This window comes from Emydura macquarii, unplaced genomic scaffold, assembly GCF_026122565.2.
Source record: "Emydura macquarii macquarii isolate MOO-44397 ecotype Brisbane River unplaced genomic scaffold, CSIRO-AGI_Emac_v2 contig_2676, whole genome shotgun sequence".
Taxonomy (NCBI): Eukaryota; Metazoa; Chordata; order Testudines; family Chelidae; genus Emydura; species Emydura macquarii.
Window position 1 is genome coordinate 20,103,938 of NW_027132813.1, and position 11,507 is coordinate 20,115,444.

Genomic DNA, 11,507 nt, shown 5'->3' on the forward strand with positions numbered 1-11,507 from the left:
AAAGGCTGCTATCAAATCCCCCCTCATTATTCTCTTTTGCAAACTAAACAAGCCCAGTTTCCTTAGCCTCTCCTCATAAGTCATGTGCTCCAGCCCCCTAATCATTTTTGTTGCCCTCCGCTGTACTCTCTCCAACTTGTCTACATCCTTTTTGTAGTGGGGGGCCCACTACACCATGGTCTTTTCTCAGGGCACTCCCTGGGACCTAGCATGGTTCTTTGCACTCATCTGGCCTCCGCTCTGTGGCATATGGGTGTTCTGCCACCACTGTCCAGTTACAAGAGATTCAGCATTCTGGCTGAGAGCCACAGTCTGCCCCTGCGCCGCAGTCTGTCCCTTCTGGAGCTGTCCATAGCCACACACAAAAAAGTGAACACAAGTGAACTATCCTATGAGCACAGTAAGGCTCTCTTCCTTCAGAGGGCTTCTGAGAAGCCACGGACCCTACTGGGCTCACAGGCTCTTATAGAACAATAGTCCCACTAAAAGTGGATCAGTATCAGGCCCTCCTTAACTTCAGGGAGGAGCCATTGCTCATCCGAGGAGCTCTGGTTTTGAGCCAGCCCTTCCCCAGGAGCTGAGGACTGCAGATCTACTCTCCTCTCTAGTCTGCTATCAAACTGAGCTGTGCTCTCCCCTTTTAAGCTCCTCCCTCCAGCTCTGACATATCTCAGAAGTGTGGTGGGATAGGGCTGACTGAGCTCATACTAGCTCATTTACCATGTTACCCAGTGTGAGTTCTGTATAACCTATTATACACTCTCCCAGTTGAGATGGCATTTGAGGAACTATCTATTCCCCACATTCTGTGGGGTGGGGGGCGGGAACCAGCATTCTGGTCAGCCTTTCCAGCCTCATGTTATACCTGGAAGGCATACTGCTGGAGGGATAGTTACCAATGCCAGGAGTTCACATCTTTCACGATGTTCAACTACATCAAGGAAGCATGAACGGATTTCCAAGCAGGTAATATCAGAGAGAACCCGCAGCCCATTTCACCACCAGCCCTTTGTTTTCTATCTCTGGGTATGCTGGCTTTGGAGAAACAGCTTGAGGCTAACATATAGCTCAGGTGTTCTTCCCATTTACCTCCTGTGATTCCACTGCCCGCAGGCCCACCTCCAAAGTGTCAGTCTGCAAAATAAACCCTTTTGAAACATCTGGGCTATACAGGACAGGCTCTTTGCACAGCTGGTCTTCCAATGGACTCTGCAAAGGAGTGAAAGGAAAGGAAAGCCTTTCAAAGGCTTCAGATTAGCAAACTTTCCTGGGACTGCTGTGCTTAATCAAGTCCATAAGGGGGGGGCGCTATCATGGAGATCCCTGGCACAGGCTGGCAGTAACAACCCTGAACCCAAGAACTTTCAAACCTGCTTTTTGGTTGTTGGGGTTGGGTATGGGTAGATTTTAAAGTTCTAGACCTTGTCCACTAGAAGCCGGACCTGGCCTTTCCCCAAAGTAGATCCCAGGTTGGCAGTCTTCTGCTCCTTTCCAATGTTACATTTCACCAGACTCATGGTCAGCCCAGCTTCCTGCAGGGAATAGAGAAAGGCAGCGATCTGTTCTAGATGGGCCTCCCAACCCGAGTTACAGATGACGACATCATCTAGAATGGCTGCCATGTAAGAGTTGTAAGGTCTGCAAACTTGGTCCATGAGTCATTGGAACGTTGTTGTTGCCACAGAGAGGCCAAAACACAGTCTGAAATTGGTATATGCTAAATGGGGTGGTGAAAGCTCTTTTTTCATGTGATTCTGATGTGAGCAGGATCTGCCAGTATCCTTTAATCAGGTCTAACACTGTGATATATTAAACCTCTCTCACCCAGTCCTGTAGTTCTGCCAGACAGGGCATACGTCAAATTTAGAGACGGCATTAACCTTTCTAAAATCTATGCAGAACCAGATGGCATCGTCCAGTCTAGGGACCAATACAATTGGGCTTTATTAGTCACTGCAAGACTCTTCAATGACTCCAAAATTCCTGCCTCACTGCATCATGCATTTTTCAAGGAAGCAGCCAAGGGTTCCCCCAGATGCCCTGGCTCCATTTGGACCTGATGATAAAGTAGATGGGTTTGTCCCGGCCGGGATGAAAATACCTCAGAAAAGGTGTTCACCAATTGTCATACTTGGGCCCTTCACTTCAAAAGAAGGTTCTCTCTCTCTCACTCTCACTCTCACTCTCACACACACACACACTCACACACACACAGCATCAGAGTCCTGAGAGGCAAATGCTTGGGGTTCTAATTCTGGTTCCAGTGGGCAAAGGGACTATAAACAAGATTTCCCAGGCCTTCTAGGGTTTCAGTAGGTTAACATGGTAGACCTGCCTTGTCCTCCGCTTCTCTGATTTCATGATTAACTGGCCCCACCTGACTTCTTACTTTGGATGGTCCTTGCTACTTGGCCAGTAACTTGGACTCTGGTGGGGAACCCAGGAGAGGAGTACCTAGTTCCCTGGTTAAATACATGCATATGTGCCCCTTTGTTTTAGGCTTGCTCCTGGGCCTGTTGAGCGTTAAGGAGATTTTCTTTGGGTAAGGCCCCCAGGATTTTGAGCTTCTCCTGGAGCTTTAGCATGCACTGTACAACATTTTCTGGTTTTGCCATCTTTTCCTCCCACACATCTCATACAAAGTCCAGGATAGCCCCTGGTTGTCTTCCATAACTATATTCCATATAGGGGCATTTGCAATACAGGTGTCTTGGGCACCCACATGAAAATCAATGCCCAATGCTTGCCAGGCTTGCCAATGCCCTGGGCCTTATGCAAGAGGTCGTCCCTCCTTATGCAGCCCTCCTCCTCTCACAACCTGATTTTCCTGGTGAGATGGCTGAGGCCCCAAGATCCCTCATCCAGGCTTGGCCCTAGGACAACTAAGTTTCCTAATGAAGACAGCCCACGGCCCCACAGATTGCTGGGGCCCTTAAAGGCTGGTGCTTCCATGCCCAGAACGGAGTCCTCCATCCACCAATCCTCCCAGCTAGATTCTTTTTCAACTCTAAGGACCTCTTTTGCCTCAGGCAGCTTCTTAAGTAACGTCCCTGCAGCTGCTGCAGTGGCCAGGCAGCTCTCTCTAAGTTGGACTGCATCAGCTAGAGTTTCAGACCAGTGTTTGAACACCCAGTCCATTCCTCAGCCAGGAGCATGTGGGGAAACGGTTCAACAAATACAATCTCAGCAACCTGGATGCCAGTCCAAGTTTTTAGCTTCAACCATCACCAACACGGGTCCTGCAATTTCTGGGCCACTATGCAGAGCCAGGCTCCCCAGAGGTATTTCTCTTCACAGAACAGCTATCCTCTGTGATGTCAAGATAATCCGATGCAGGAGAAATAAAAGCATTCCTGAAATACTTTGTTCTGGCATTTTGAGAGGGAGATAGTTCTGCAGCTGCAGTATTTATTGTGTTGTAGGAAAAAAGGATAATTAAAATGTCTTATACAAAGTTGTTTCAGACTATTATATATAGCAATGTTTGTGGCATGTGTCCAGTGTCAAATGATTGATGCCTATCAACTTCAGCAGAGAAGCTGTTATAGAAATTCCTTTTGCCATGCATAACTCACACATCTATATGGATTAGCTGTCAATTATGTACTCCTTCCCAGACATAGAATAGTTTGCTGCTCATGTATGAAACACTGATAGGAGAACACTGTTAATTTGAGTGATTGCTCTAAAAGCAGGACATTTTATGAGTGCATATAGAAAAATACAACCCCCCTTTCCTCATGAATTCTGATTGGGCAACTCTCTCTAGGGAGCATTTACTCACATGACTGGTGCCACAGACTACAATGGACTTCAGATCAGGACCAATGAGCATAAGTGTTTGCAAGACTGAACTGAGTGACTTGTACAAAGCCACAGGAATAAAGTGTCAGAGAGACAGTAGAACTCAGAAGCTCCTGGATTCTACTCCTCTGCCCAGACTACTCCTGTCTCTCACAATTTGTAATATAGGTCCCTGATCTTGCAAACACTTGTGCATGTGCTAAGCCTAAAACACATCCGTAGACCCATTGATTTTAATAAGACTACTCACAGGCTTAAAGTTAAGCACTTGTGCAAGTATGCAGAAGATCAAGGCCTTATTTCCCAGATGAAATACACTACAAAATTACAAAGAAAAAACTGCATATTTATTCCCATACATAATGTATTTGTAATTTGAGCTTCAAAGAGCTGTTTGATCTACTAAAAGCAATATTTCTATTAAAGGCAAATGTCAAGATAGCCCTTTCCAATTGCCCTCCAAATATCTTAAACACAAGTGCTGAATAAGCTTTGCCAAAAGACTCCTTACACAGCTTCTACCCTCCTCACATTTATTTTTATACTGTTGCTTCACAGCAAGAGAGAGGGTATAGGTACCTTCAATTCAAAAGTCTCAGAGGGAAATCCTGCTGGAGCCTGTCTGGAAAATAAACTAATGCATTAAACAAAAAAGCTAGCCAATAATTGACAAGTACGGACCTCAAAGGCAAGAAGCAGTTAAAAAAAAAAAAAGGAACCTGTCTGTAAGGTCTGAGGCCTTGGGGTTTTTTTTAAGCTAAGCTTAGGCCTTGTCCTTGGGCTAAGCAGTAGCAGCCATATTAGGAGAGACAGCAGCCATAAGCTAAGTAGCCTGTAGCCACATCTTCACATTCCTGAAATTACATCAAGATGATGTAATATGAGGCTGTTAAGAAGGTGCTACTATCCTAATAGTACCTTCCACCACCAGATAAAGAAACAGATCTTACAGGGTGTAAAGAAAACCTTGTTTAATAGCATTTTGTCTGATAAGGAATCACTTTTTCAACAGCTGTGGTTGTAAAATCTACACTTCTTATTGTTTTGTCTTTATGGTACCCACTTCCCTATTGTTTATCTGAATAATTTCTGTCTTGTTCTTCGATTGTTTCTGTCTCAGGCATAACTAAGTATGCACTATTTAAATCAATTAAGGTAGTGGGATATGACTGGTTAAAGAACTATTTTGTAATGGGCTAGGATTGGTGTTTTGTAGTACTTTAGTTTAAAATGATTGGTTACGGTATAGCTAAGCAGGACCCAAGTTTTAGCCATATAAACTAAGTTAGTTGGAACCTAACTCAAGGACACAGCTCAAGAATCAGAGCTGCCAGACCTCAACACTCTGCCAACCATACTGTGCAGAAACTGGAGTTCCCAGATGATCTAATCCTGATTGGCCATCACGAGAAGTTTGTCTGTCTTACTGGGAGTGGTGAGCATTGTATGCTTATTCTGTTTTGGTAATTGTTAATAAATAGAGAATAAGCATATTACTGTGTATGGCTCCTTCACTGGTAAAAGATCCTGCAAACCCACAGAAAATTACACTTGGAGCCCTACGAATTGGAAAAAGGTGGGTACTTCAATTAACCAGGTTACGCCTGGAGCCCTACGGCTTGAGAAAGGGAGAAAGAGTGTGAATTGGATACAGGTAGGTGCCTTTCCACCAGAGCCCTACAGATTCGGAAAAGGTGGGGATGCCTTAACCGGGTTATGCCTTGAGACCTATGGATTGGTAAAGACAGTACTCTAGTGTGCAAGTAACATGTCAGTCTTACAGACTTACCTCTGGAGACTTTGTATACTTCATAGAAAGAATAAAAGTGGAAGCCAAATGAAAGAAGCAGGTAAAGAAACATTTCCCATAGTGGCAGCATCACTCCTTGTAATGTATGTGTCTCTGGCCTCCAATTTCCCTAGATGATGTCCTTGTTTTTATTTCCTAAAAACAGTAAGGGAAATTATACAAAGTAGTTCAGTATAACATGCATTTAATAGCAACAACCAGGGCCATAGGAATATTGCTAATGCAATAAAGACATATAATTCGTGGTGACCAAGTGACATACTCTGCAGTTTTCCGAATCCTTGAGTTGTTTTATATTCAATATGAGAAAATGGCAGAGGACACCCACCAACCCAAAATGTCAGTTTGGAAATCCTTTCTCCTTGTCAAGTACTCACTCACATGCTACATGTTGGGAGTGGATGGGCCTTTCCAGAGTAACTATTCTTGGGTTTGAAGCTGAAACTTACTAAGCCTCTCAGTGTTCTGGACACTTGCTTTCAAAGTGACAAAATATCTAACAGTTTATTTTTTAATGATGGGCTTTTTTATGGATATTTTTTGCTTTTCAAAAAGATGAATGTGGGAAGTAACTCAGTCATTATCTTTCTACACAAAACAGGCCAATTTATGGTATTTTAACACACAATATAAGATAGGTAGATTTAAATCTACCTTTCAATTCAATTAAATACAAGAATCCATCAGCTAAATTCCATACTAGAAGTATGCTGTATAAAACAAGAGTTCTTTTACAAATGAAGTTATCTAAATAAACATTCATTAGTACTATGTCATAAAGAAGTATGCCAACAGTTTTTTGGAATAACAACGGAGCATAACAAAAATGACTCGCTATTTACAAAGACCTAGGCAATTTGAAGAACGTATCTGAGTGACAACGGTAATCACTTATGGACCACACATTTAGGGACCAGCTGAGTTTAAAAAAAAAAAAATCCATGCATACACCTATGCCATGATCTGGACTCCATCCACACATAGAATCTTGCAGGATCAGGGGTTCCTACTTTCTGAAAAGAGTATATGGTTCACTATTAAATACCTCGAGCGCAAAGCTGCAAAATTTATGTATAGTGACAGCACTATGTAAAACTAGAACATAGTGCAGTGCCCCAGTGTGTAATGGGAATATCGTTTCTACCACATTCTGTGGTAGAATTTAATAATGGAGATTTTCTCTTTTCAAAGGCCAGATACAATAAAAGCACATCCAACATCTGTGTTGTAGTAGCTTTCAGACAGAATAAGAAGATTTCTGAAGTGTGGATGCTAAACCTGCCTTTTATTGTGTCCCATGGATATTTTGAGCTATTTTACACAGTTACCTTTTTCAAGCTCTCTGATGTTTCAAAATTCAGAATAGTTTTCACTCTGCTAAGGCATTCTCATTTGAAAATGCTGGACTATCATAAATCCAATGTGATATACTGCAATCTGAAGTACCTAAAAGATTATTATCTGTCCTTCTTTGAATCTTTTTTGTGTGCAGTACTCTTACTGTTTCTGTGCTGAGATTGCTACATTAGGCAACCATTTTTTGCCTTTAAATATTTCTTAAAGTTATAAAGTCTCATTCTTTAAAAGTTAGCAGCTCAAACTTTTGCATCCAACTTTTCCATGTCCCTCCCAACTGCTTGATTCTCAGAGTGTTTCATTCTTTAGACCATCAAGAAGATCATTGCAGGCCTGCGGCTATCCATGGGCAACAATGTGAGAACTGCTGCAGATGCTGTAGAGCTGAGGGCCTGATCCATGGCTCACTGAAGTCAATGGCAATATTCCCATTGATGTTAGTGGGACCCTTAGATCAGGTCCTGAAAGTGAACCTCAGTCGGTTGATCACTGAAGAGTCACTTTAGCTCAATATTTAGAGCTATTGCTTTTTGAAAATTTTCCCAGCACAAATCCCAACAAATCACACTGCTCAAATCGATGCCCAGTTCGTGGTTCATACCCCCTTTGTGATGATGCCATTTAATAAACCCTTGCTGAAAGAGTATGTTTCTAGCATGCTCTATTGTGTTGCACACCTGTGGTTTGAGTATATCTATAAACGGCAATGAATCCTTTCCAAATATCCCTGGGCTGAAATATAACATAAGGCAGGGGTGGGGTGAAGATAAATAAGGGTCAGCAAAGTCTTTCTTTTAAAAATGGGCTTGTGGCTTTTATTTTAAAAATTATTAAAACACGGAGGGCCCAATCCTACCTTATTCATACAGATTAAACTCAAATTGACTTCAAAGGGAATTTTGTCTGGGTAAATCATGCATGATCAGGCAATGAAGTTGCTCCCCCTCTCCCCCAAAAAATATAATTTACAAAGAGTAGCAGGTACTCAGATAGTTGGTACAAGCATCTCTCCTTGAATTAGTCTTAGGACCTCTCTTATTTTAGCACTCCAGGGGCCTGATCTTGCAGTCTTTACTCAAACAAAACTCCCATTTAAGCCAGTTGAAATCCTGCCCCTGTAAAGACTGCATGTTTTGATCTCAAAGTCTTGATCCTGCAATGAGCTCAAGGTAGACACCCAGACTCCTGCATCCACACAGACCTCATTGCAAGATTAGGGTCTAAACATCTAGCAGTGGAGTTTCTCTGTTGCACCATCATACATTCATGAATAAAATTCCAACTTTAAAAATACTGTCTATTTATTAATCAGTACATTTATAACAGCATGCAGTTTTATAGTGGTTTTGTTTTCTGATATCCTGAGTGTTGAGAATTGGAATACATTTATTTTAAAACAAACAAACAGAAAAGGCAGAGGAGGTACGTTCGTTGAAAACTTGGCCTATTTGTTAACTGACATACATCACATTTTATAAATCTAAATATAGCCTCCAATCCTCAAATCTGACCCACAAAAATGGACTTCTAGAACCATCTAGAGTCTCACTGAAGTCAATAGGGCTCTGCATGGTGAGGAGGGTCTGCTCGCATGCTTATATATATATACATAGAGAGCTATCCCATTGAAATCAATGGGACTACTGATAGAATTTAAAATAAAGCACATACTTAAAGGACTGGGGCCTTAATTTGTAATAATTTATTACAATTTTAAAAGCTGTTTTGTTCTGTTTTAAAACAAAACTCTGGACACAAAGAGGGGCTAATACAGGCAAAATGTAAAATTGTGAAGACTCCACAAACTTTTGGAGAATAATCTGAAGACCAAGTATTATTCACTGCAGAGCTCTCAAATAATTTTGAATGAATACATCTGAGAAATTTTCAGTCTGTTCAAAAACAATTTGGAGGGGAGCAAAATTCATCACAAGTTATTTTGTGAACTATCTGTTCAACTCGATGTATAGTACCTTGAATGATCAATCAATCGATTGCATCTGAATTCAACATTTGGCAGCAGACTCCCAACGATATAATCAGAGGCTTTTTTTGAAAGCAGAGTCTATACAGGGCCTGATCCAAAGCCCATTGAGGTCAACAGAATGACCCCTTTCACTTCCAGCAGCTCTAGAGCCTTAGTGCATTTGATATGTTCCAAAGCCAGATGTACAGAAATAAAAACTGTCACCCTGGCCACAAGCATGGTGTAAAATCCTAAATCAATAGATATCATAGTCAAGCCAGGGATAAAAGCCATCCCGGGCATGGTAAGTTTAGCAGTATTCAGAGAGGAAGATGAACTCCATCAGGGGCAGGAATAACTGTTTAATCAATGTTTCAAGCTTTTCCCCAAGGCAAAATGTATCTTCAGAGATTCTCCCTCCACTGCGCACTGCAGCACATAGGTGCACTCAGCTAACTAATGCAACCCTATTCATTGCCTTATACCTAGGCAAAACTAACAGATCTTGCTCTTGTGAGATTCATTCATCTCCCTTAGTTACGATTAACGTCCAGGCAGCTCCCTAAAGCCCCCCCTTTAACTCTGTGTATTTCAATGGAGCAACGTAGGATATCCCCCTCCTAATTATTTTTTTCTTTCTCTCTTCAGAGTCAGCTCGAGAGCAGCGGCCGCAGTCCCTGCCCAGGCAATACTGTGGGGATCATTCACGGGAGGCAAACGTGCAGTGCAGGCTGCGAGCAGACCTTTTGTTCCTTTTCTGTATTCAGCCCCCCGCCCCAACGCCCCTTCCAGACTCTAACTGGGTTACTGACAGGGCAAAGGCGTCCCCGGAGCCCGGGGCAGGGACGCAGAAGGGCTCACCGCGCCATTTGCTCCCCTGCAGGGAACATTCCTCCTTCTCCGCTGCAAAACCGCCTCGAGGCGAGGGGTGCAGACTGCAGAGCTGGAGCGGAGACGGCGCGCAGCAGCGCCCGGAGGGCCCCGCCCCCGGCCGGCTTTATGTGCACGACAGACACAAGCCCCCCTGCCCTCCCCACACAGTCGCCCAGCAGCACCACTTCTCCACGCACAGCGGCGGGGCGGAGCAAAGGCTGAGGCACCACCACCGACCTTAGAGCCAAAGCTCCCCCGGCTCCAATCCATCATCCATTGAGCCCGCAGCAGCCACTCCCTCGGCGCTTCCGGCTTCGGCATGCGCCGCCCTCTCCCAGCCTGTTCCCTTGAATCCCTCCCGCCGCCGAGAGAGCCAGGGGTGCGGGGCCCAGCCAGCAGCAGCAGCCAGCTCCAGACTCTGCACCACAGCGCCCAGCCGCCCCGGAGCTGGCGCGCGGACGTTCCCCCGGGCGCCGCAGAGCGGGAGGAGGGTGTGGGGGTCACAGACCCGGGGGCACCTTGGCTGTCGGGTTCGCGCCCTGCACCGAGCACGCCCCGCAATGTAGCCATAGGGAGGAGGCGTGTGACAGCACGGATCGCCCACGGCATGAAGAAAGCCCAGTGCCTCTGTAATTAATGCCGGGGAGGCAGCTGCAGGGGTTTCTGCAGGCCGCTCCTCCCGGCTACAAGCCAAGCCCCTCCTCCCGACAGCGCCTGGATTGTGCTAGCACAGGGACCAGCAGCCCCTTTGCAGAAAGGCCAAGGCCACCATGTCCCATGCGTTCATCTCCGGATGGCAGCAGGGCCGGTCTTACACACTCCAAAATCCCGAGTCAGGCCCACAACAAACCCCCTCAGCTTTTTTTAAAAAGGAATGGATCTTTTTCTTGATCCCACCCCCCTGGTTTTTGAGCCTTCAGGGGGCACATTTTCAAGCTTTTCCTCCCAGCCATGAGGTCTAGAATCCAAGTGGCTCCTGCGTCACATGAGATCTGGAGCTGGGGATTTAAGAAAACAACAAATATCACAAGAATTGTGGTAAAAGGAGCAGCTAAGAGCAGGCCCTGACTAGCGTCATCGTCTCTGCCTCTAGGTAAATCCTAGCTCCTTTGAAGTCAATGGAGGTTTTGCCTTTGACTTCACAGGGCCAGGATGTCATCCCAAGGCTCCACACCAACTGGGAAAACATGCTCCATCTTTTCAGCAGGAAAAAGGCAGAGAGTGCATCCTCCCACTGCTCCACTCTCTCTAGTCTCTATTGCCAGTACTTCATCTTTAAAGTCCTCAGTGGGCAGTGACCTAGGCCATCTAACCCAGGCTGCTACGCTGAGAGGATGCTGAAGTTGGAGGCAGGGCATTCTCAGAAGAGGGTCCTTTATGCCAAGCTCCCTAATGGATGAGATCAGGGTAAGCTAAGCCTACCCTGCCCATTTTCACAGCCCAGTGTGAAAACCAGCTTTTTTGCAGAAGTCTTCCCACATCAGAAACTGAGGGGAAGGGAAACATATACACAAGCATTGCTTAATTTGTAATGAAAGAGATGTGGGGGATCAAGCAATTAGATGCCAGGACTACAAACTGACAAGCCATGGTAAGCCCTGGCACAAATTAAGCACTGCGTACAAGCGAGCAACTTTTCAAATTTAAGTGGGTGAGTTCAGACTAGCAAGAGTGGGGGGGCAGCAGGGTTTACTATGG

General features: G+C 44.7%; 1 protein-coding gene across 2 annotated transcripts in view; it reads right to left on the minus strand.

Annotated features, from left to right (window-relative positions):
- Positions 1–10,144, minus strand: part of HHAT (hedgehog acyltransferase) — a 324,596-nt gene extending 314,452 nt beyond the window's left edge. The window contains exons 1-2 of one of the 2 annotated variants that reach the window (XM_067565411.1): positions 10,047–10,144; positions 5,594–5,749 (exon numbers count right to left, since the gene is read on the minus strand). In XM_067565411.1, the coding sequence (XP_067421512.1) occupies positions 5,594–5,684 (91 nt within the window). In that variant the 5' untranslated portion in view covers positions 5,685–5,749; positions 10,047–10,144. Of the gene's footprint in view, positions 1–5,593; positions 5,750–9,797; positions 9,910–10,046 lie in introns of those variants that run through there. The other variant, XM_067565410.1, reaches the window with a different exon arrangement.
- Between the last annotated feature and the right edge of the window lie 1,363 nt (positions 10,145–11,507).